The 26,500-nt window shown below is 42.2% G+C and overlaps 1 protein-coding gene and 1 pseudogene across 4 annotated transcripts in view; one reads left to right on the forward strand and one right to left on the reverse strand.

The window, feature by feature from the left end:
• Nucleotides 1-3,420, forward strand: part of vac14 (vac14 homolog (S. cerevisiae)) — a 29,756-nt gene extending 26,336 nt beyond the window's left edge. For all 4 annotated transcript variants that reach the window (XM_031823025.1, XM_031823023.1, XM_031823024.1 and 1 more), the window contains 7 exons: nucleotides 162-309; nucleotides 402-522; nucleotides 725-899; nucleotides 1,132-1,250; nucleotides 1,367-1,446; nucleotides 2,054-2,204; nucleotides 2,360-3,420. In XM_031823025.1, the coding sequence (XP_031678885.1) occupies nucleotides 162-309; nucleotides 402-522; nucleotides 725-899; nucleotides 1,132-1,250; nucleotides 1,367-1,446; nucleotides 2,054-2,204; nucleotides 2,360-2,534 (969 nt within the window). In that variant the 3' untranslated portion in view covers nucleotides 2,535-3,420. The remainder of the gene's footprint in view (nucleotides 1-161; nucleotides 310-401; nucleotides 523-724; nucleotides 900-1,131; nucleotides 1,251-1,366; nucleotides 1,447-2,053; nucleotides 2,205-2,359) is intronic.
• A 12,891-nt stretch (nucleotides 3,421-16,311) lies between these two features.
• Nucleotides 16,312-16,788, reverse strand: LOC109888900 (ras-related protein Rab-1A pseudogene; annotated as a pseudogene).
• Between the last annotated feature and the right edge of the window lie 9,712 nt (nucleotides 16,789-26,500).

Consider the following 26,500-nt stretch of genomic DNA (forward strand, 5'->3'; position numbering starts at 1 on the left):
TTGAGCATTTGTGGCAAATCCAATTGGCCAGGTAAAGAACCAAAGCATTGATTGGTGACTTGCCTTGTCCATAGACTGGTTTCCTTGCGATGTAAGCAATTTGTAATTTGGCTGAACTATCTTTTACAAAAGTAACCAACCTCACCCCATCTATTACTCAGGTCATTCTTAAGGACCTGGAGGTTCTGGCTGAGATTGCGTCATCCCCAGCAGGACAGACCGATTCCTCAGGCTCCTGTGATAATTCTGACAGCAAACTGGAGCTTCAGGTTCCTGATGGGGCCAAGGCAGGCCCACAGACAGTCGTGGGTGAGTAGAAAATGCCTCCGGAACAGTAGTATGATAGTATGATGCATTAATTCTCACCCACCTAATGTCCTGTAACCCTGGTTCCAAAATAGGTGACTCGTCGCCCTCCACCCCCAGCATGAACTCTTACTTCTACAAGTTCATGATCAACCTCCTGAAGCGCTTCTGCCTAGAGAGAAAGCTGCTGGAGAACAGAGGAGCCTTCATTATCAGGTAGTGACATATGTGCATCAATGACCTGCGACATTGGTATAGACTCACAGGTTCCTGTGAATTTTTTGTTGTTGCTGAAACTCCAAGTTTCTCGAGACCATGGATTTTTTTATTTTTCAACCTACTCCACCCATCTGGGATTGTTTGTAGTTTGTTACCCATCACCTCTCACTGTCCTTGCACCCCCCCCCCCCCCCCCCAGGCAGTTGTGTCTGCTTCTGCATGCAGAGAACATATTCCACTCCATGGCAGACATCCTGTTGAAGGAAGAGGACCTGAAGTTTGCATCCACCATGGTGCAGACGCTCAACACCATCCTGCTCACCTCTGCAGAGCTCTTTCAGCTGCGCAACCAGCTCAAGGACCTGCGCACACAGGTAATGCCTGAGAAATGGGATTCCTCTGTATGGCTGACCACCAATTCCATTTGAATTCAGGAAATTTCCAATTTAAAAAATGAAAGCATTTTAAAAAATGTGCTGAATTTGAATTCACTTCTTGAACGGGCAGAATTGTAATGGAATTGAACCCAACCCTGTTGACCCAATGAGGTATAGTTTTCCCTGCTGTGTGTATCCTCATGTTAACTGTGTTTTGCACCCCCTGCAGGAGAGTTGTGCCCTGTTCTGCTGCCTGTATCGTTCTTGGTGTCACAACCCTGTGGCCACCGTGTCTCTCTGCTTCCTGACCCAGAACTACCGCCATGCCTATGACCTCATCCAAAAGTTGTATCCTTTCTGGTTGTCTTTGATATACATTTTGCATATCAGCATTGTTGCACCTCGTAGTGTATGCCTATTGGTATACTATGGCATACCATATTTCCTTAATGTTAGCCATTTAGCGGTGATTTGGAGGTGACTGTAGACTTCCTCATGGAAGTTGACAAGCTGGTACAGTTGATCGAGAGCCCCATCTTTACCTGTGAGTCCCACAGCTCAAATATTGGATCAGAACACACACAGTCGATCCCAAACCACCCACTCGCCCCTACCAACTCAAACGGATGGCCCTCCGTTTTCATGTGTTTCTAATGGAACTTTTGAGGGCGACGTAAGATTTGCGAGGGGGATCAACCCTTCAACGTTGGGACACACTTGTGACTTGAATGATGCAATTCATGTTCCACATGTCAAAAACAAGCATGAAGTTCAAATGATCAAATTCCCTCTGTTGTTTTAGAAGATAAAACCTCAGTAACAGTTAAAACATTTAATTTGGGCAGTATTTGTTGTTACATGTGTCAAGCCTCAGACGTAACACACCTCTCCAAACATATCGCTGTGTGTATGGGGAAAGCACTTCGCCCTGGAGCCTGCAGCCTTGCTGGCTAGGCTGAGTTGCTATCGGAAGGTGTAATTAGCCCCTACACCCTCAATTTTCACTCCCTCAGCTTTGGGACCCTGGTGCATATGGCAGATGTGTGCATGAATGTGCAAATGGAAGGGGAAGGTACTGATTTGGGATTCAGCCGCACTACAAACACACACACTAGCCAACCAACCGGTCTCTCAACGGTTTGTTTTTATAGACTTGCGTCTCCAACTGCTGGATGTGGAGAACAACCCATACCTGATCAAGGCCCTGTACGGCCTGCTGATGCTGCTGCCCCAGAGCCAGGCCTTCCAGCTGCTCTCCCACCGCCTGCGCTGTGTGCCTAACCCAGAGCTTATGAGGACAGTGTGAGTAGAACTAAACACTGTTATTGTGGTGTGCCCACGTGTGCAGAATTCTATTACCATGGCCATTACAATATTCATCCTAACACTTCTCATCGGATGTGCCCCATGCATATGTAATGTTATAATTTATCTGGAAGCATGTTTTTATGTTGCAGGGATGAGTCAAAGTACATTGAGTCTAAGCCTGTTGGCACCAAGCGTCCGGCCTACACCCACATGGACTACAATGACCTGCTGCAGCACTTTGACCGTGTCCAGAGCAAACACCTGGAGGTACGCCACCAGCGCTCTGGCCGCGCTGACCACCCAGACCGGAAGCTGATGCTGTGACGCATTGGGACCATCTTTGACCCCTGAGGCAGGGCACTGCGTCAAGCCTTCTCCCACGCATGCCCACACATGGCGACGCAAAACACCCCAATCGGTAACTTAAAGGAACCAAACTGAATGAAGACGGCTCATCTCTTGTTTAGGAGCACCCTTGTGCTATAATAAATTTTTTAGCCATTGAGCGTTCTGTAGGAATAAAGGACATCAATTACGATTTTTATTTTTTAAACAGTATTTCTTTTGTTCAGGTGCTGGAAGTGTTGCACACACACACACACACTGCCCATACATTTGTATTTAACCCTGATTTCTCCAGATGCATGGACAATTTGTTTAGGCCCACCCAATCCTGTTGTAAGAAGTGACACTACCTTATTTTGACTGGAGGACGATCAAAGCTTGATATTAGGTCAGGGGAAACCGCTTGCATGTTATGTTTAGTTTTTTAAATAATTAACACCATCTTTGTTCTCACTATTTAAACTGCTTGATGTTACTTGGCAGGCCCATATTCCACAGTTGTCCCAAAAGACCTGTACGATGGACATGTTCTTCCGACTCTAGTTTTAGGCTCTTGTTCCACAAAGCTAAACAACTGGACACTCCCTCCCCTGAATTCAAGTCCTGCTTATTGAACAGTGTTAAATATATCTCTCTTGGCCCCTGAACTCTCCTCCACCCTTCCCTTCTCATTTCTCTCTTCTCTACAGCCAGTTTTTTTTCCCACCAACTGACTGCTCTGCACCCCTTTTTTCTCCTTTGAACTGTTGTCATTTACTTATTTCTTATTGCTACCATACCTGCTTCCTGACCAGGCCTTCTGTAGACAGACTGACCATGTGTTATCAAGTGAAACGTATCAAATAAAGTGGACCATGTATAATAATTTGACTTATTTCTTTTCATCAGCTCCTATAGTCTACTATGCATGCGTATGTAAACAGCAGGTGATGTCAGCCATGCTTTTATGGCTGGTGATTGATCTGTGGGTCCTGTGTTTGGATTCACAAGAACAAATCATTTCAGATTTTATTTTTTAAAGTTTATATGAGATTTCATGCCACAAGTTGTTAGTACTTCATCTTGATCAATGTAATTCTCACTCTCAGCAGATGTAGCTAGCTGAGTAATGTTTTGTCATACATTAGCTACTGTAGCAGCTGGGCAGTAACAGTGGGGCAGGTGTGGGCTTATTTTAGACAAGGCTGATGGTGTAGTACTTGTCAGTTACCATGCATATGCAGTGTTTCAGTTTTGTTTACAGCTGATGCGGTTCGGTGATGCTGCTCAGACCCATTGTAAACAAGAAAAGCGCGATCTAACTTGTTAATTAGTAGGGATGCACCGATATAAAAAAACATGTTTTGGGGGTAGCCGATATCAGATATTGTAGAGGCCTTTTAAGCATTCTAGTAGAGTTAAATAGTTGACAGACACACAAACATTATTTTGTTGGCATTTACATATGTTCATTGTTTTACTGGTAATCAAAACATTTTTCACTTACTTGCTGTTTCGTTATTCATTTGTTCAGTCTCAACCAGGATATCACCATGCATGTCAAGCAGTGAAGTTTCAGCTCTTGTCTGTCCGTGGCCTCTTCCTCCGTGCGCCCTGTAACTGTGACCGTTTCCATCTTGTCCAGCTGTGTCTAACATTTCAAGTAAACCCTGTTTCTTGTTTGCATTGAAGTAGCGGTCCTTGTTCCTAGCATCGAGCATGGTGCCAACACAGTAAAGAGGCTCCGAATGCCGGGGGGCTTTGGATGACTGAATGCGAACGAGTGATGCGCGTTTGGAGCAATGCTGTTTCCAAGGCTCAGCCAACCGTTCACATAACAGAATGCGACTGAGGAGAAAAGACAGTCAACTTGCTACTTACAGCATCAGCGCACGCTCTGGAAATACAGTTTACTGGGGTGTCTCAAAGACTAATAACTAGTTTACCAGTTCATTTACAGCAGCGGGTCCCCTGAACGAGAACGAAGAGGTAGGTGAGAAGCCTGACCACGGAGACTGGGTGAGGTGATGAAGCGTTAAGGACCTGTATCCGAAAAACAACTGGCATTTGTAAAGTTTGAGGTGAGGGAGAAAGTGTGGTGGATCAAGTAACGTTAACAGTTATTGTTAGGTATCTTGCTAGCTGGATCGAATTATCCGTTAGCTAGCCAGAGAAATGTTGCGCAACATTAGCCAATTTAACTGATCAAATCATTGAGTTTATGGTGTGAAAATTAGCTGGCTAATGAAGTCAGACAGCTAACGTTAGTAACCCAACCAATTCTCTATAGTATGAACTGGTAACGTTATACGACTCCTTGCGTTCCTTAAGTTATAACGCTTACTGGAACCTGGCAATCTCAATGAAATGTTAACGAACTAACAACTATCTGTGAATGAATGTTTTCCCTCCATGGTATGTGGTAATTTTCAGAATGAGAGAATTAGGTGAAAATGAGACGTTACTTGTTAAACCGTTAAGTGGAGCTGGGCCTGGCTTAAGCTAGATGCCACTATAGAGGTGAAAGGAACACCACACTTTCCCTCATTTTTTAATACAGTGGAGAAAAAAAGGGGTATGCCAGGTACACTCTCTGCCTGAAAGAGTTAAATTATGCCAACAAAAGGTATGCTCTGCTGACGCATTGTAGAACAGATGTCCACAGGAATAATGTGCAGTGCAGCTCAAAGATGTTGCTTTTGTCGTGTTGAACTTGACAGTAACACGTGTGTGTGTGTGTGTGTGAGAGGGGGGTTATTACATTTTTTTACTCAGTGAATGTTATTTTTGCACACATTCGTGTGCACTTGATCGATGTCTGCTATTGTGGCCACTATAATAGAGCAATATAGAGCTGTTTCCAGATAATTTAATGTTCATTTATTTCTCTGCCATAAACCTCCGTTTATAGAGAATTTGGCAGTTCGTCCAACCAGCCTCACAAACGCAGACCATGTGTATGTGGTCGTGTGTGGACGAGCTGTTTGCAGATGTCATTGTTGTGACGGTTAAATAAATAAAAACAGTAATGGCAGTGTTATGGGCAGGCATAAGCTACGGACAACAAACACAATTGCATTTTATCGATGGCAATTTGAACGCACAGAGACACCGTGACGAGATCCTGACGCCCATTGTCGTGCCATTCATACACCGCCATCACCTCATGTTTCAGCATGATAATGTACGGCCCCATGTCGCAAGGATCTGTACACAATTCCTGGATGCTGAAAATTTCCCAGTTTTTCCATGGCCTGTATACTCACCACGCCAGATACTGACAGGTTTTATGATCCATGCCCCAACCTTTTAAGAGATCTGTATTCCCATTCATGTGAAATCCATAGATTAGGGCCTAATTAATTTCTCAATTGACTGATTTCCTTATATGAACTAACTCAAACCTGAAATTGTTGCTTTTTATGTTTGTTCAGTATAAATCCACCCTTCTAGTGGTATCAAGATTTGGAATTATTGTAATCACTACATTTTTTGAGTTTTGAAAACGCAAAAACATTTAATCCTGATTTTAAAAGTCAAATTGGATGACTGAATGCCGAAAGATTTGAATCTTTTTTTTATTTTTTTATACCAAATTCTAAGATTTATTCCAATCCGATTGTTGAAATCCATTCAGAAAAGTTTTTGTAAAACTTGGCCCTGGGAACAGTTTTTCAAAAGTCCTGATCAGATTACATCTCAATTGTGTATTTCAAAACTGAGATGTTTTGTTCTGATCCTCTGGATAGGGATTCAGGAATCTAATCTCACCTTTAAAGATGCACTCCAGCTATTTTTGTTTTACTTTTCCCTGTTGAAAACATTACACATATAAATACAGAAATGTACACACAATTCATGGTAACAAAATGTTTTGAGCAAAATAGTGTATTTGTAGACTGCAAACTTCAAGTAGTAGGCCATTCAAGGAGTTGGTCTGATGGTGCCCTCTGCCTTCGGCGTCCTCCTTTGCTTGCGTGAACAATAGACATGTTGGTTTAGCAACAAAACCAACACGTGCGCAACTATGGGGCAAGACAGAAGTGGCTGACATGTCAATTATATTTAATCTCAATGTTTATTGAAAACAAATTCATTTGCACAATGAGCACTTCTCTCATACATTGTTAGTAGTTTATCTAGCGAATGACATATTAGCATTGACATGGAATCAAAAGACCTCAAAACAAGATGCATGGATCCAAGAACAAGAGAACTGAAACGAGCTACCTACAATTCCCTACATGGCAGCTTCTTGTCATTGTTGCTAGCTATCTGACCATTTAGAATCATAACAAAGCATAGCTTCCAGACCCATCAAAGCCTGTGCATCTTGTTGGTGATGTCAGCCATCCCGTCTATAGAGGAGGAATAGAGAACAAAAGAGGAAAGGCCCACCCCTCATGTCATGATACCTGGACCACCTATTGAGATGTGCCTTAAGTAAATCAGGTGAAAAGGGGTCTGGAGTGTGACTTTAAGATGCTCTCCTATTGACTTTAAAACCCAGAAAAATAGACTTAGGATTTCAAGGGTTCATGTGCTCATTGTTGATTCCCAATGCAAACATCTGAATAGACAGGCAGACTTGTTTGAGCTGTGGTAAATATGAATAATTAAAGTTCCCAACAACTCCACTAGATGGCGGTGAATGCTCATCTCGTCCCCTTAAAAGGTCCAATGCAGCCGTTTTTATCTTAACATCAATTTCTGGGTTACAATTAAGTACCGTACTGTGATTGTTTTTTTACCATTTTAATTTAAAACAAACTTCTGAGTGGGGAATGTTATTGGCAGGTTTGGCACGCTTAATTTAACTCAATCCCAACAAAACGGGCTCTTGCACTAAAAGGGCATTATCATTTTCAAAATTTCACAGTATTATTCCAACTTCATAAAACGCATGAAAGGCAAGTTTCACTGCACTTGGCTTGTTAAGTAAATCATGAGAAATGAAGTGAAAAGGAGACTAAGTATGATTAAGACTAAGTAAAAATTAAGACTTTAAAATCAGGATTAAATGTCTTTTACGTTTTTCAGAAGGTGATTTAGGATTGTTTTGATGTTGGTTTTTATGAAAATATGGATAATCTTGAGCAGGCTGGCAGAAGGGTGGATTTACAAAGGTGAAAGGCACTACAAGCAAGGCATTTCAAATGTTCTTATGTCTGAAAACCATAGGTTCATTATGTTAAATTGATTGCATTGTATGTGGTCAGTTATATTGAGAAGTGTCAAATGTGTGTACTTCGTGATATAAAGGTAATTTATCCTTTTATGCAGTTTACTCATTTCTGTTTCCCTATGACAGTGTAGAAGTAATACCACAACCTGTCCAGTAGATGGCAAGGTGTAGGCCTGCTCAAAGCCCTGTCCATCGAGATCATGTGACCATATATCTAGCTCGTACCAGTCCAGAGTTTGGACAAACCTACTCATTTTAGGGTTTTTATTTATTTTGACTGTATTCTACATTTTAAAAGAATAGTGAAGATATCAAAACTATGAAATAACACATATGGAATCATGTAGTAACCAACAACAAAAAAGTTCAAAGTAGCCACTTGATGAGTGGGTCGCAGTTGTAAATGAGAACTTGTTCTACCTGGTGAAATAAAGGTGAAATAACATTTAAAAAAATAAAAAATGACAGCTTTGCACACTCTTGGCATTCTCTTGAATGAGTAGGTGTCCAGACCTGACTGGTACTGTACGTGGACACGTATCATTTCAGCAACTTTGAAAAAACAACAATGACTTTATATCGGAGTTATGCCTGTTGTTCACATGCGTATCTGCCCACTCATTAGCTAGAATGGTCTCACTTGAGCTCACCTCCTCGCCTGCCTTCCATCTTTGAGGACATGCATTTCCATTGTTAATGGTCAGTTGACCATCTTGTCAATATAAAAGTATATTTGATATACTTATAGGGCTTGTGAGGGATTGTGAGGCATTTAAAGATGCACTATGCAGAAATCTCTCCAACATTTGCTAAAATTGGAATAATTCACCTAATTTAATTTTGACAAAACAAGCAAGTATAGTGTTGAGAATCATTGTGCCATCTAAACCGCTGTGAAATATATTTTCGACAAAACATATTGTATTTTCAGCTGTTTGAATCTGGTGTACAAAACCGTAAAAGTAGTAAACTGAACTTAAGAACGGGAAACATAGAAATAGCGCACGTAGAAGAGGTCTACCGCTTCTTAGACATATTTTGGGTCAGCCAAAATGTAACATATTGCAGCTTTAATGAGAAATAATCAATTTACATTGTGTAATGTATTGACGGTCACCACTAGCCCCACAGTCCAAAGTCAAACCGACTTTGCCACGGTCGCACACTGGCTGGCTGAAGTTAATTGCCAAAATAAGTTGTCTAGCTTGCTAGCTAGTCCAGGCTAGGCTATTTCCAGACACTAGACCTGGTTAGACTATTTCAAGTTATCTAGAAGGGTGAGTGACTGTACTGTAACTGTGTACTGTTTTGGCAGAGTGAAAGTACAAACGCTTCCCACGTTTGAACACACACAAACAACACCCACATCAAAGCACGCCTCCAAGGCCAAAATCTCATTCAGTCACATTTCCTAATGAGGAGAATTGAAACCGTGGCTAAATCAGGAAATTCAGCCCCCGTTTAAGGGCACATACATTGCCGAGAGGGTATGTGGTCCGGCTCAGATTTTTTTAAACTTGGGCTTCAATTCACATGTCATGTAAGGCAATTTATACCGTATGATCCATTTCGAAGAAAACAAAGCCAGCTTATCAGAGAAAAGGTGCTCTGGAGGTGCTATTCAAAGTCTTACTGAAACATTCAGTGGGGCGGCAGGTAGCCTAGTGGTTAGAGCGGTGGACTTGTAACCGAAAGGTTGTAAGATCAAATCCCTGAGCTGACAAGGTAAAAATCTGTTCTACCCCTGAACAAGGAAGTTAACCCACTGTTCTTAGGCCATCATTGAAAATAAGAATTTGTTCTTAACTGAGTTGCCTAATTAAATTCAGTGAAAGTTAAGTTATTTAAAAACCTCAACACTAAGAACAGTTAAGAAAACTTTCAATAATGACCATAACAAAATGTTCACAACATTTAGAGAACGTTTATTTAGTTACATTAAAATAACCTGTAATTTCTGTTCTCAGAGCCTTAAAACCTCCCAGGAAAACTTGTTGGTTCACTGACGGCTTATACTTTATGCAATACTTTAGTCTCATTCTCTCAGAAAGTCCATGGACATACAACATGTGTATGATCATTATCTGAACCCCCCTTACAGAGATGGAGGATGCAGTTTTGATTCTGTACTTTACCCAAAACTGAATGAGATTTCAATGCTCATCTTTGTCACACATTTACCCCCCTGCAGCGATTACACACAGAACACAATACTCAAAGACCGTTTCTGTACAAGTAAAATTAGACAATTACATCTTGCTGAAGCTTGGGTTTCCCAACCAGTTCAGAAGTGAATCTGCAGATTCACAAGTAAAGTACTTGTCCCACTTGACAGCCTGTTATAGATAAAAACATGCATTTTCCCATAGATATTTTTTGGAATCAATACACTAATATAGAGAGTTACGAGACATCAAATTACGACAAATGGCTGCTGTTTGATCCAGGATACTGCCAGACAAACAATACCCCCAAAAATGATATGAAAGTCCTTATGGTTAGGATAATGAATCATTCACTACTCCTAGCCAAATACTAACCACAGTCACTGGTCCATTGTAATCTTGAACAGCCTGATATTGTTTTGAACACATGCATTACAAATTCAATGTTGCAGCACACTAACGTCTGCTCAGTGCTCATGTAGTGATCGATTACTTTTTCAAAATCAAAGTTACTTTTGTTGGTCTTGGTCTCACCGAGGTGAGCTGATGTAGTTGAGGAATAATGACCAATCTTCTCAGGATGTTTATCTGTGTACTCCCAGACAGTGGGAGGAAGATGGACTCAGTCCATTGAACAGTGATCCAGCAATCATATTTGGTACCTTGGAACATATGTTTTTGGTTTCATGTTGGTTGTGGGAAGGACGCCATATGTTTCCTAACTGGTAAAAAACTAAATGTTTTTTTATTGTTGGTATTTTACCCCCTTTTCCCCCCTAATTTTGATCTTGTCTCATCGATGCAACTCCCCAATCGGCTCTGAGGCGAAGGTCGAGTGGTGCTTCCTCCAAAACATGACTCACCAAACTGCTTCTTAACACCTGCCTGCTTAACCTGGAAGCAGCCGCACCAATATGTTGAAGGAAACACTGTTCAACTGATGACCGGTGTCAGCCTGCAGGCGCCCAGCCTGCCACAAGGAGTCGCTAGAGCGCAATGAGGCAAGTAAAGCCCCCCTGGCCAAACCCTCCTCTAACCCGGACAGCGCTGGGCCAATTGTGCACTGCCCTATGGGACACAGCCTGGGAACAACCCTGGGTCTGTAGTGATGCCTCTAGCACTACGATGCAGTGCCTTAGACCGCTGCGCCACTCGGGAGGCCCTAAACTGAACGTTTTTTAAAATGTTCTGAACAGAAGTGAAAGCTTTGCCTGTTCTGGGAATGTTAATGTTAACACATCTAGCTTATTTTAGGTTAAACTGTTCAACTCTGACACCCTCTGTTGGCATTTTCTAAACAATGCATAATATTGTATACTGTCCTCAAAGTACCTATAAGTCCTACAAACACATGATTAGTACTGTTAGAAAGGTAATTGTGGAATTCTGATAAAGGTCTTTCCATTTTAAAAGTGCAGGGCTTGTGCAACATAACACTTTGTCTTACAGGAATATTTTTCCTCTTACAGAAAGGATATACATATGATGAGAAAGCTGAAGTCTACCTATCCATTGACCTTATTATCCCCTGTCTGATTCCCAGTTCGTCCACTAGATAGCAGTAGCAGATCACAAGACCACTTGAAACCAGTTGCGTCTGGATTGGATAGTGAGTAACTGGGCAAAAATCGTTGAAAGTATTTTCAAGCCTCTTAATATAGTATATATAGTACCCATGCCTTTCAAGTTATCACGTTTGTTAATTGAAATAAGACACAGACAGGTGAAGAAACTTCAAACTTATTTTCCAATTCACTTTTCCTATTGTAAACGAGTGAGTGATGAAATCAAATGCCACATGCATCGAATACAACAGGTGTAGGAAGACCTTACCATGAAATGCTTACTCGTGAGCCCTTAACCAACAATGCAGAGTACCTGTAGCAGTGAGAACAGTCTGACTGGAGTCGGACAATTTTCAGGGCCTTTCTGACAAATTTCAGGCCTATACCAGCCTGGTATAGAAGTCCTGGATGGCAGGAAGCTCGGCCCCAGTGAAGTACTGGGCCGTACGCACTACCCTCTGTATCGCCTTGCGGTCAAATGCCAAGCGGTTGCCATACCATGAGGTAATGTAACAGGTTAAGCCAACCAGTCAGGATGCTCTCGATGGTGCAGCTGCAGAAATTTGAAGATCTGAGGTCCCATGCCAAATCTTTTCAGACTCCTGAGGGGGAATAGGCATTGTGGTGCCCTACCACATTGAATCTGGCAGCGCAGAAAATCTACAAAATTACTTCCATTCATAAATGGGCAGCCCGAATCAGAGCAGTAGTCGTGTGGTTCAAGAGATCCTTGATGTCCAAAACAGTCTTGAAGGAAAAGCAGAAGCTCCTTGGTAAGAAGCCAGTTCAATCTATTAAAGTATTATTTAGAAATTCCCACATTTAACAATCTAATTCAATATTCAAGTGTGCTGTAATGGGTTGTTGTTGTTGTTTCAGGCATTCCGCAACACTCACTCATCCTTGATGTCAATATCAGATAGAACTCACTCTAATGATAGAGAGATTCATGGATCAGTATCCAGCGATCCAAGCAGCAGCCTTGGACCCACAACTGCGAAAAGCAATGACCAAGGACAACCTGGACCGTCTGAAGGACAAGGACTTCCATAAAGCTGAGGGGTTTGTCCAGCTCATGAGAATCCTCTATACATCCACACTGTGTGTCATGTGAAAAGAATGCCACCTGTGGACAGATCATACCCGTCCTCCACAAACTGGAAGAGCACTTCACTGTGAAGCATGAAGATACGTTTGTGGCAACCAACAAAGAGAAGGTGTGGGAGAACCTCTGAGCGCTATCAGGATGAGGACATTCAAGCCATCCTGCATGAGGCCACAACGGACCCAGATTTATAGAGAGGCCGGTGAGTGACACCACCTGGGACAGGCTGAGGAAAGCAACTGTTGCGGCCAATGTAACAGGAGCAACACCAGGGCTGTCAGAGGAGCTGGAGCAGACAGACACAGCGCACCAGTAGCAGGAGGAGGAGTTTGAAGGAGAGGAAATGGAGGAGACAGTCCCTCCATTGTACAAGACAAGGAGTGCCTTGGAAGAGCTGTTCTCAGTTGAGGTTGACGATCCAACAGGACACCTCGTCCCTCACCCTCAGCGAGTGTGTTGACCCAGAGGTCGAGCTCTATAAAGGCCTGCCTCCCATCCCCATGGCTAAAGATCCTGTGATGTGGGAGAAGAGTGCCCCTCACAAACATTGCAACAAGCTACCTCTGTGCTCAACCCTCCACCCCTAGCGAGAGGGTATTTGACTGCAGGGAACACAATAAGCCAGGAGAGGTCACGACTTCTGGCAGAGAAGGCAAATATGTTGATCTTTCTCCAGAAGAACTGCTAGACCTTTTGCAGCCTACGTGCATGCCCCACCCGTTTTGCTCTACACAACTATTTTATTTTGCAGGAAATGTTATTTAAATTTCCATCATCACAACATTAGTCTATAGTGATTTGTTCAAAACATTGCTGTTTCTTTTGCTGTAAATTTGATTTGTGTTATATTTCATAAAATAAAGCAATGTTAATTCTGTTCTTAATTTTAGTTTTTCTTTGTAAAAACAACAATAAAAAGAACGGATAAGAATACCGTTAAAGTACCAGATCGATAAGCAGTATCGGTAAGAGTAGTAATACCCATCCCTAACAGGGACTATGGTGGTCTGCTGAAACATGTAGGTATTACAGACTGGGTCAGGAGGTTGAAAATGTCAGTGAAGACACTTGCCAGCTGGTCAACGCATGCTCGGAGTACGTGTCTCGGTAATCCATCTGGCCCTGTGGCTTTGTGAATGTTAACCTGTTTAAAGGGCTTACTCATATCAGCTACAGAGAGCGTGATCACACTGCCATCTGGAACAGCTGGTGCTCTCATGTATGGTTCAGTGTTGCCTGCATTGAAGCGAGCATAGAAGGCATTTAGCTCATCTGGTCGGCTTGCGTCACTGGGCAGCTCGCAGCTGAGTTTCCCTTTGTAATCTGTGATAATTTGCAAGCCCTGCCAAATCTGACTAGTGTCAGTTGGTGTAGTAGATTTCAATCTTAGTCCTGTATTGACACTGCCTGTTTCATGGTTCGTCGGAGGGCATAGCGGGATTTCTTATAATTGTCCGGATTAGTGTCCTGCTCCTTGAAAGTGGCAGCTCTAGCCTTTAGCTCAGTGAAAATGTTGCCTGTAATCCATGGCTTCTGGTTGGGATATGTAAGTACGGTCACTGTGGGGATGATGTTGGCATTGCACTTATTGCATTTTTCTTCCTGTAGTTGCACATGTGACATGCTGGTAAAACGGATTAGACTTTTCCTGCAGTAAAGTCCCCGGCCACTAGGAGCGCCGCCACTGGATGAGCATTTCCTGGTTTCCTTATGGCCTTATATAGCTTGTGGAGTGCGGTATTGGTTTATGGTGGTAAATAGACAGCTACGAAGAATATAGATGAACTCTTGGTAAATAGTGTGGTCGACAGCGTATCATGAAATACTCTAACTCCAGCAAGCAAAACCTTGAGACTTCTTATATATTATAGATCGCCCACCAGCTGTTATTGACAAAGACACACACCACCCCTCCGGTCTAACCGGAGGCTGCTGTTCGGTCTTGCCGATGCATGGAAAACCCAGCTAACTGTATATTATCTATTTCCTTGCTCAGCCACGACTCGGTGAAACATAGGATATTACAGTTATTATTGTCCCAATGATAGGATGATCTCGAAAAGAGCTCATCCAGTTTATTCTCATTTTCACCAGTAGAATGGGGGGTAAAGGCGGATTATCCACTCACCGACGCGGTCTTGCCAAGCAAGCACCAGGCTCTTCGACCTCGGTAACTACGTCTCTTCATACGAATGACAGCGATTTGTACCTTGTCCTGGAGGAGCAGTATATCCTTTGCGTCCGACTCATTAAAGAAAAACTCCTTATCCAGTTCGAGGAGAGGAATCGGTGTTCTGATGTCCAGAGGCTCTTTTGAAACGATGTCACAAACATTATGTAAAAAAAAATATATATATTACAATTGCGCAAAAAATAAACCACACAAACTAGCACAATTGTCGAGGAGCTCGTAATACGTCGGCCATCCCCTCCGGTGCCATTCATTGAATGCCATTCAACGGCTCATGTGAAGGATGCAAACAAGGTCATGTGGATGGAGAAGGAAATGCATTGCTTTACAATGACCATCAGGTTGTGTATCCTTTCCATGCATACCAAATGTTTTCACTTTTGGTGACTTGACCTACATTGCATACTCTGACTATAATCATAGCGCATGATTTATGGCCTTTATGGGAGGATTCTTATTACATTGCCAGCAGTAAGACCACCCAGTTCAATTTTTTAGAACTCCAAGCACCGAACACATTTATATTAATTTACTTAGGCATTAATCATAGAAACACTAATCGTTCATTCTCTATCTAGGGAATTAGTCCAGGATGGAGCTTGCATGCCATGTTTTTTATGCATACAAATCTGTTCATTTTAGTCTATTCAAACAGACCCCATTTTAAAGGAAACAAGCGCTCATTAAGATCAGGTGTGGCCAATTAGTGGGCAACACACCTGAACCCACTTAACAAGATAGAGGATAGAGAGTTTTGTTGATGCTGAGGATGGAATGTATATGTTTAACTTTCTCTGAAAAAGTTACAAAAGTTTTGTTTGTGTACTCTGAACAATTTCAAAACATGACTTGAAATAGAACCATGAGGAAACCTGTAGGAAACGTTATGCAGAAGTACTGAAATTCCCACTGGTACTGTATATATATTTTTCAGTCCTTTTTCGCAAGACTGAGACTTGTGCAGTTGGCTGACACACATATGAGCGAATAAACACCTTAAAGAGACATGCCGATAAAAATATTATATGAAACCAACAGGAAAGGAAAGCAAAGAGAAAAAAAGAGGGACAGAAGAAAAGAAAACATAATTGAATTTGACCACAAAGACCAACCCTGAAGTAGGAATGCAGTGAGATACACACACACATTCTCATAAACCTGTACACAGAGGGGGCATTTAAGTGCGGGCATGAGAGAGCAAACAAAATCAGTTGTCTCTGAGGAGGTCCAGGTAAGGGTGTGGGGTAAAGCCTCTAGGAGGGGACCAGTGAGGAGCAGTCGATCTGACTGCAAACAGATGGCCTAGACAGAACTACTAATCATCAATTACCAGAGTAATAAGGGAGGGGAGATAATGATTTATTTTTTGGGTAGTGCGGCTGCAGTGCAAATTCAGGCAACTTCATTTTGTTTCTCCTCACACACAATCTCTCAGACTTTCCACCCTCTCGGTTTCTGTTAGGCTAGGTAGGTGGGGCATGGTGGCGAATGGGGCCAAGTGGAGGGGTCTGACAGGCCAGAGGCGGGTGCTTGAGGTGGGGGTAGAGGTGTTGGTGGGGTTCTCTCTCAGCTGCAGCCCCCCGAGGCAGGTTTGACAGGTGTACTCTGGATCTTGAGTACGTGGCCTATCCTCTTCTTGATCTCAGCAGCCATGGTCATGAAGGCCTGCTCCACATTGGTGGCGCTCTTGGCACTCGTTTCCAAGAACAGGAAGCCCAGGGAGTCTGCAAACTCCTCCACTTTCTTTGTGGTTAAGTCACACTTGTTCCCCACCTTGTTGACATTTTCACTGGCATAGCCACTGCTTGACATTGTTGAAGGATTCCTGGTCTAGACTACAATGATGCCGTGGGCTCCTCTGTAGTAGCTGGATGTGATAGTGTGAAACCTCTCCTGCCCAGCTGTGTCCCAGATTTGAAGTTGAATGGTGTTTCTGTCTAATTCTGTAGTTCGTATTACTCCGATTGTGCATGCGTCATCTGCGAATCGGAATAGAAGACATGACTTTCCAATGCCAGAGTCACCGATCAGGAGCAGCTTGAAATAATTAATCAGGATTCATAATGGATTCATCAAAGTAAATCCCTTCTTGCTCTGAAAAATCTAAGTACTTAGCTAATTCCTTTGATTAAAAAAGTAGCAAGCTAAGTTAACTTGCTGGCAAGGTACTCCTCTAAAACCAGGCCAATTGTCTGAAACTTAAAATGGCTTCCAGTACCAACCAGGAAATAGTAACTCTTTGTTGTTTCTTAACATTCTTGGAACAACTGAAGAACATGACTATATAGAACCATGAGGAAACCTGTAGGAAACATTATGCTGAAGTACTGACATTTCCACAGAAGAATGTTGTTTAACGTTCTCTTAACTATGAGAATATTCCCAATGTCAAAAATGTTCCTAGAAAATTACCGAAATTGAACCATGTTTGAACTTGTCAAGTTTTTTTGTTGTTGTCAAGTTCCAAAGAATGTTCCAAAGCAAAGCAACTATCCTGTACCATTCTCAGAAAGTTGTGGGAAGGTAGTATGCAAAATAACCAAAGGACAATCCTGCTGTCACCCAAGCTCTAAGAAACACGGCGTTATAACTACTATTCCCTGGAGAAGGGAAACGAGGTACAACATACTATTGGGAGTCGCACTCTCGCAACTTTGGTTGAATGTCTACAACATGCCTGATAAGGCCAATGAAATCCGTGCCTCGCTGGAAGCCCCCCCTTTCACAGGTGATAAGCGTGAGACTGATGAATTCCTTCAATTCAATACTGCTCTTCACAGAGCCCATGAACAGATGACACGTGGCTAAACAGGGACAGGAGTTATAACGCCAAGTTCCCTTCAGCATGATCCAATCCACATTGACGGGCTGTAGTGGAGCGGGTCGAAAGCTTCAAGTTCCTCTGTGTCCACATCACTAACACGGAACCCAAACCGGCTGTGCGCGTGCGCTATCGTGGTTAAATTTATTTTGTCCCCCTACACCAAACGCGATCACGACACGCAGGTTAAAATATCAAAACAACCTCTGAACCAATTACATTAATTTGGGGACAGGTCAAAAAGCATTAAACAAGTATGGCAATTTAGCTAGTTAGCTTGCACTTGCTAGCTAATTTGTTCTATTTAGCTAGCTAATTTGTCCTGGGATATAAACATTGAGTCGTTATTTTACCTGAAATACACAAGCTCCTCTACTCCACCAATTAATCCACACATAAAACGGCCAACCGAATCGTTTCTTGTAATCTCTCCTCCTTCAAGGCTTTTCCATCTTTGAATTTATATGGTGATTGGCATCTAAACTTTCATAGTATTACCACGACTACCGGCAAAACAGTTAGTCTTTCAATCACCCACGTGGGTATAAACAATGAGGAGATGGCACGTGGATACCTGCTTCTATAAACCAATAAGGAGATGGGAGAGGCAGGACTTTCAGCGCGATCTGCGTCAGAAATAGAAAGGAGTTCTATTTTAGCCCTTGGCATCGCAGACGCTCACACAAGCGCAAGCAGTGTGGGTGCAATCATTGAATAATATGGATTCCTACATTTATTTTGCGACTTGTTCGGTCTAGTCAGCATGTAAGGAATTAAAAGTACGTATCTCAGAGCATCGTAGCACCATTAGGTGTAAAAACTTTACTTATCCAGTTGCGGCCCACTTCTTGGAGGCAGGCCACTCGATTTCGTCTCTGCGTTATATTGGCATCGAACATGTCACCCTCCCTAGGAGAGGGGGTGACCTTGATAATTTATTGTTAAAACTAGAGGCTGCCTGGATCTTTAACTTAAAGACTTTGATCTGAAGCCATTCTTGTGATTATTGTGACTTTGCCATTGTAATTGTTTGTAAGCTTGTGTAGTCAAATTAATCTATGATCGTATGCTATCCATTTGTTGTTTGTATGCTGTTCTTTGTATGACATTTTAATATTTGATTATTAACCAATGATATTAGGCCACTCTTGGCCATGATTACAGACACCTGTGTCTTTTGACACTATATAAACGAGTCATCCCGCAGTGTTTGTGATTATACCCTGATGAAGACAGCTTGGCTGTCGAAACGGTGGTAATTACATTTTTGCATCTGAGCTCCTAGAGTGTGCGGCTCTCTTTTATTTTCAAGTTTTCTACTCCGCTAGCCAGCACCTCGTCTTAATAGGTGTGCGTTTCAAATACAATTTGATAGCCATCTAACTAATTGTTAGAGCCAGGTCAAGCAATTTAAGAATAGCTCATTGTTTGTGATTAAGAAACTTATGAGTACCATACAAAATTCAGCCCACAACGTCCATGGGGTGAGCACGCTTTACCACTAAGGGACAGTTTAGTTGGCGCAACGTAACGGTCTCGTGTGCCAATGGTTTGTTTTCATAACGTGAATTGTTCCTCTGAATAATTGAAGGAATTAATCCAAGCCACACGTTCATCATTTGCCTTTTCAGGTGTGATTGTAGCTCCTTCTACCGAAGTCAGGAGAGTGTGACTCCCCATAGTATGTTGTACCGAAGTTGACTGAAAGGGAACATATGGTTCTCAGAACGTTACGTGCTAGCTGGGGAGTGTCACTACCCCAGCAGGAGCAGCTCATTGCGACCCTGGTCTAATAACAATTGAGTAGACTACAAGACAACAAACCACAGATGCAGTCCAGTCTGTCCACCGCAGCTTCACCACATCTCATCACTTTCCACTTTGGTGTTGTCAAACAAGCAGAGATTGATCCCTTTCGTGCAGCCGGTGGACATCGATGATCATGTAGGCTTTGATGACGACCATTTTGTTTGATTTTCAGGTGTCTCAGGCTGTGAAGCAGTACCCTGTGACTCATGGCTCGGTGCACTATAGGTGGTGGTGTTTATCCTCATCAGCTGCACAGTATTTTGCAGAGAACACACCATTTCTTCATTATATTGCACTCTAGGAATACTCCTTAATGGAGAACCACAGGGCTTCCAATAAAACATCATTTAAATCTTGGTTGTGTGTGCGTGCGTGGTACTTGCCCGATTATGAATCGAGTTGACGGCACATCATAACAGCAAGTGAGTATGTTAACTATACACCGTCTTGGAATTGTCACATTTTGTAGAGTTACAAAATGGGATTGAAATAGATTGTATTGTAATTGATCTAAACAAAACTCCATAATGTCAAAGTGAAAAGAAAATTCTACAAATTAAATAACAAAAACATAATACTCACCCCCTTTGTGCAAGCCTAAATTAGATAACGTGTTACATTTGGCTTAAGAAATCACAAGTTTACATGGACTCTGAAATAATGGGGTTGACATAATTTTTTTATGAGCTACCCCCTTCCTCTGTCCCCCATACATACCTCAGTCAAGTATTGAATTTCAAGCACAAATGAATCTACACAGACCAGGGAGCTTTTCAAATGCCTCATAAAGGGCAGTGAATTGTAGATGGGTATCAATAACAAAATCAGACATTGAATATTCCTTTTGGTATGGTCAAGTTAATAATTATGCTGTGTATGATGTATTAAACCACCCAGCCACATCAAAGATACAGTTGTCCCTCTGAACTGAGCTGCAGGACAGGAAGGAAACTGCTCAGGGATGTCACCATGAGGCCATTGGTGATTTTAAAACAGCTATGGAGTTCAATGGCTGTGATGGGAGAAAATTGAGGATGGATCAACATTGTAGTGACTCCAAAATATTGACATAAATTACATAGTGAAAATAAATTTAAAAATGGCAAAGGAATACACCTTTTGGCCTAAATGCAAAGCGTTGTGTTTGTGTTGGATTTGCCCCTACATCATGGTATGGGTATGCTTGACATTGGCAAAGATGGGAGTTTTTCAGGATACAAATAAACGGGATGGAGTTAAGCACAGGCAAAATACTAGAGAAACACCTGCTTCACTTTGCTTTATATCAGACACTGGGAATGTTTAGGATGCAGAAAGTAACCAGCATAGTGGGTCAGTTTCCGCAACAACTAAGCACTGAAGCGCGAGGCTCAAAGTTACACCAGCTCTGTCAGGAGGAATGGGCCAAAATTCACCCAACTTATTGTGGGAAGCTTGTGGAAGGCTACCCGATTTGACCCAAGTTAAACAATTTAAAGGCAATGCGACCAAATACTAATTGAGTGCATGTAAACTTCTGACCCACTGGGAATGTGATGAAAGAAATAAAAGCTGAAATAAATCACTCTCTACTATTATTCTGACATTTCACATTCTTAAAATAAAGTGGTGATCCTAACTGACCTAAGGCGGGGAATTTTTACTAGGATTAAATGTCAGGAATTGTGAAACAGTTTAAATGTATTTGGCTAAGATGTATGTAACTGTATATTACCGTTTTAGTATTTTTCTTCCACTTTGACATTAGAGCATTTAAATCCATTTTGATGCCACTTTAACACAATAAAATGTAAAGAAACCTAATGGGGAGTGAATACTTATGAATCACACTGTACATACTACATACAGTACATCCCTCTTATCTCCTGGTTCTCCTGTCAGTCAGTAGATGGGGAAAACTCTGAAACTGATATACAGTGGGGCAAAAAAGTATTTAGTCAGCCACCAATTGTGCAAGTTCTCCCACTTAAAAAGATGAGAGGCCTGTAATTTTCATCATAGGTACAGTTCAACTATGACAGGCAAAATGAGAAAAAATAATCCAGAAAATCACATTGTAGGATTTTTTATGAATTTATTTGCAAATTATGGTGGAAAATAAGTATTTGGTCACCTACAAACAAGCAAAGTTTCTGGCTCTCACAGACCTGTAACTTCTTCTTTAAGAGGCTCCTCTGTCCTCCACTTGTTAACTGTATCAATGGCACCTGTTTGAACTTGTTATCAGTATAAAAGACACCTGTCCACAACCTCAAACAGTCACACTCCAAACTCCACTATGGCCAAGACCAAAGAGCTGTCAAAGGACACCAGAAACAAAATTATAGACCTGCACCAGGCTGGGAAGACTGAATCTGCAATAGGTAAGCAGCTTGGTTTGAAGAAATCAACTGTGGGAGCAATTATTAGGAAATGGAAGACATACAAGACCACTGATAATCTGCCTCGATCTGGGGCTCCACGCAAGATCTCACCCCGTGGGGTCAAAATGATCACAAGAACGGTGAGCAAAAATCCCAGGACCACACGGGGGACCTAGTGAATGACCTGCAGAGAGCTGGGACCAAAGTAACAAAGCTTACCATCAGTAACACACTACGCCGCCAGGGACTCAAATCCTGCAGTGCCAGACGTGTCCCCCTGCTTAAGCCAGTACATGTCCAGGCCCGTCTGAAGTTTGCTAGAGAGCATTTGGATGATCCACAAGAAGATTGGGAGAATGTCATATGGTCAGCTGAAACCAAAATATAACTTTTTGGTAAAAACTCAACTCGTCGTGTTTGGAGGACAAAGAACACCATACCTACTGTGAAGCATGGGGGTGGAAACATCATGCTTTGGGGCTGTTTTTCTGCAAAGGGACCAGGACGACTGATCCGTGTAAAGGAAAGCATGAACGGGGCCATGTATCGTGAGATTTTGAGTGAAAACCTCCTTCCATCAGCAAGGGCATTGAAGATGAAACGTGGCTGGGTCTTTCAGCAGGACAATGATCCCAAACACACCGCCCGGGCAACGAAGGAGTGGCTTCGTAAGAAGCATTTCAAGGTCCTGGAGTGGCCTAGCCAGTCTCCAGATCTCAACCCCATAGAAAATCTTTGGAGGGAGTTGAAAGTCCGTGTTGCCCAAGCAACAGCCCCAAAACATCACTGCTCTAGAGGAGATCTGCATGGAGGAATGGGCCAAAATAAAAGCAACAGTGTATGAAAACCTTGTGAAGACTTACAGAAAACAACTGACCTCTGTCATTGCCAAAAAAGGGTATATAACAAAGTATTGAGATAAACTTTTGTTATTGACCAAATACTTATTTTTCACCATAATTTGCAAATAAATTCATTAAAAATCCTACAATGTGATTTTCTGGATTTTTTTCTCTCATTTTGTCTGTCATAGTTGAAGTGTACCTATGATGAAAATTACAGGCCTCTCTCATCTTTGTAAGTGAGAGAACTTGCACAATTGGTGGCTGACTAAATACTTTTTTGCCCCACTGTAAGTCATCTGTATACCAATATATTTACTCTATAGAACAACTATTTGCTGCAGCCAAAGCATTCAGTGCATTATACTTCACAGAGAAACTTAAATGAAAGCAGACATGTCAAAGCAGGCTTTTGTATTGTAGTAATGGGAAAATGTCCCCTTGAAAGCAACTAGTGCTGAAATCCATCTATAGACGTTTTGTTCTAGACAGTTCCTTTGCATTGCAGAGAGAAAAGCTTTTGTATCTGAGGTCGGCCAAAGGGTATTTTATTCTTGAATGATTTTTTAAAGCTTTTGGAACAGATGCTTTACCTTGAATGACTTCAGGAAACTACAAGGTGTACTGAAAACTGTAATTTACTTACATGGCAAACATGTTTAAGGGCACTTCACACAATGGTCAGCTCCACATTAGCTATGATAGATCTTATTATGATCATATCAATATATCTGTAAAACTGACCTAGTCACCTTTTTAGTCACTTCTTACAAGCCTCATGCCAAACTGACTTCTTCGTTCTATGATCTGCTTTCATCCCCCTTCTGTGGCTTACAGCATACCTTCCTCCTTAGCTTGTCACTGTCAGTCCATCCACTGCCTGTGGGTCAGAGTAGAGCCAAAGCTGGCTATGAACTAGCCTCCACCCTGTAATGCAGCACTTCCTTCCCTTTGTCAAACAAAGACATTATCTTTTTTTTTTTTTTTTTTTTTTTTTTTTTTTACCTTTATTTTACTAGGCAAGTCAGTTAAGAACAAATTCTTATTTTCAATGACGGCCTAGGAACAGTGGGTTAACTGCCTGTTCAAGGGCAGAACGACAGATTTTTTGTACCTTGTCAGCTCGGGGATTTGAACTTGCAACCTTTCGGTTACTAGTCCAATGCTCTAACCACTAGGCTACACTGCCGCCCCGACAAAACAAAGACATACCAGGGGGATGTACTGAGTAGGCAGAACAAGAAAACCTCAGCTCACAGAGATCCAAACTCTGGATCCCAATCATTCTATAAAGTACAAAGGAAATATCTAGTAGAAACATTGAGACCAAAAATAAACCCCAACCATCTGAGAGAAAAGAAAAGCAGATCAGAGGGGCTTTTATGGAAAAGTTATTTTTTTAGTCTATTTTTCCCCCCCGCAGACACTTGCTCTTTGCTCCCTCTCAGTTATGCTCCCTCTCAAGTGACATCTCTTTGGGAAATGACTCGTCGATGCTAACACGACTCCTTCGAGTGAAGGACTTGACACGGAGTAAACTTGAGCAATGGGTACTGCAATTTAGAATTTATTGATTGGCCACTCTGACAACATGACAAAAAGAAGTGCGATATCTCTTTCCCTGAAAACATCTGTGGCCCATTTGATTTGGAATGAGATAATGGGACCTGGAAGGCACAAAGTCATTTATTTTCACTGTCATATGACTAGTGTCGCATGATGGGGGTTGCAATGGTTCCTGCTCGCGCAACATGTAGTACCTCAACTTATTGATGAACTCGCACACCTTGCCGACAGTAGCATGCCCTGTACTTAGTTATCATTTCCATGCTGCGAGAGCAATTGGCTGAGTGTGGGTTAAGGGCGACCTGTCATTCCATTCCTCAGTTGGAGAGACAGGTGAACAGAGTAAATGAACACTGATGTCCATGCTGCCTACTACCTGTTCCAGTCTGCTTTATGACTTTCCCTTCCCTTACATAGACATAGATGTATCCATGGTCTTGGTTGCCATATAGCACAAAGGACAGATAGGAGCAATGCTCCTGCAGAGACTTGCTTGAGCAATGGACATTAGACCGGTGGGAATCTGTCCTTTGGTCTGATGAGTCCAAATTTGACATTATTGATTTCAATTGCCGTGTCTTTGTGGGGCCCCAGAGTAGGTGAAAGGATGATCTCTGCATGTGTGGTTCCCACCTTGAAGCAGGGATGTGGTGTGATGGTGCTTTGCTGGTGACACTGTCAGTGATTTATTTAGAATTCAAGGCACACTTAGCCAGCATGGCTACCACAGAATTCTGCAGCGATACGTCATCCCATCTCATCTGGTTTGTGCTTAGTGGGACTATCATTTGTTTTTCAACAGGCCAATGACCCAATACACCTCCAGGCTGTGTATGGGCTATGTGACCAAGAAGTGCTCAGCATATGTGGGAACTCCTTCAAGACTGTTGGAAAAGCATTCCAGGTGACTACCTCATGAAGCTGGTTGAGAGAATGTGAAGAGTGCAAATCGGTCATCAAGGCAAAGGGTGGCTACTTTGAAGAATCTCAAATATATATATTTTTGATTTGTTTAACACTTTTTGGGTTACTACATTATTCCATATGTGCTATTTCATAGTTTTGATGTCTTCATTATTATTCTACAGTGTAGAAAATAGTAAAAATAAATAAAAACCCTTGAATGATAAGGTGTCCAAACCTGACTGGTAGTGTAGATTAGGGTATAATTAATACATTTACACTAACTCAGTAAAATCGTTGACAATGTTGTGTTTATTTTAGTTCAGAGGTAAAAATGTTCTTAAAAAGTGACATAAGTTGCATGGACTCACTCACTGTGTGTGCAATAGTTTTTAACATAATTTTTGAATGACTACCTCATCTCTGTACCAATTGCCGTGTCTGTACGGTCCCTCAGTCGAGCAGTGATTCTCAATCAGATTCAACCAAAGACCAGGGAGGTTATCTAATGCCTCGCAACGGGCACCTACACAATTTATACAAACGTATGTGGACACCCCTTCAAATGAGTGAATTTGGCTATTTCAGCCACACCTGTTGCTGACAGGTGTTTAAAATCTTACACAGCAATGCAATCTCCATAGACAAACATTGGCAGTAGACAGTAGGCATTACTGAAGAGCTCAGGGACTTCCAACGTGGCATCTTCATAGGATTCCAACAAGTCAGTGAGTCACATTTTTGCCCTGCTAGAGCTTCCCCGGTCAACAGTAAGTGCTGTTATTGTGAAGTGCAAATGTCTAGGAGTAACAACGGCTCAGTCGCGAAGTGGTAGGCGACACAAGCTCATAGAACGAAACTGTTGAATCACATAGTGTGTAAGAATCGTCTGTTGCAACACTCACTACCGAGTTCCAAACTGCCTCTGGAAGCAACTTCAGCACAATAACTGTTTGCCCGGTGCTTCATGAAATGGGTTTCCATGGCCGAACAGCCGCACACAAGCCTAAGATCACCATGCGCAATGCCAAGCGTCGGCTGGAGTGGTGTCAAGCTCACTGCCATTGGACTCTAGAGCAGTGGAAATGCTTTCTCTAGAGTGATGAATCACACTTCGACATCTGGCAGTCCGGCATGAATCTTGGTTTGGCGGATGCCAGGAGAACGCTACATGCCCAAATGCATAGCGCCATCTGTAAAGTTTGGTGGATGAGGAATAATGGTCTGGGGCTGTTTTTTCATGGTTCAGGCTAGGCCGCTTCGTTCCAGTGAAGGGAAATCTTAAAGCTACAGCATATTCTAGACCATTCTGTGCTTCCAAGACCCTTTCCTGTTTAGGCATGTGCCCCCGTGCACAAAGCGAGGTCCGTGCAGAAATGTTTTGTCGAGATCAGTATGGAAAAACTTGACTGGTTTGCACAGAGCTCTGACCTCAACCCCATCGAACACCT

The sequence above is a fragment of the Oncorhynchus kisutch genome, linkage group LG4 (assembly GCF_002021735.2).
Source record: "Oncorhynchus kisutch isolate 150728-3 linkage group LG4, Okis_V2, whole genome shotgun sequence".
Classification (NCBI taxonomy): Eukaryota; Metazoa; Chordata; class Actinopteri; order Salmoniformes; family Salmonidae; genus Oncorhynchus; species Oncorhynchus kisutch.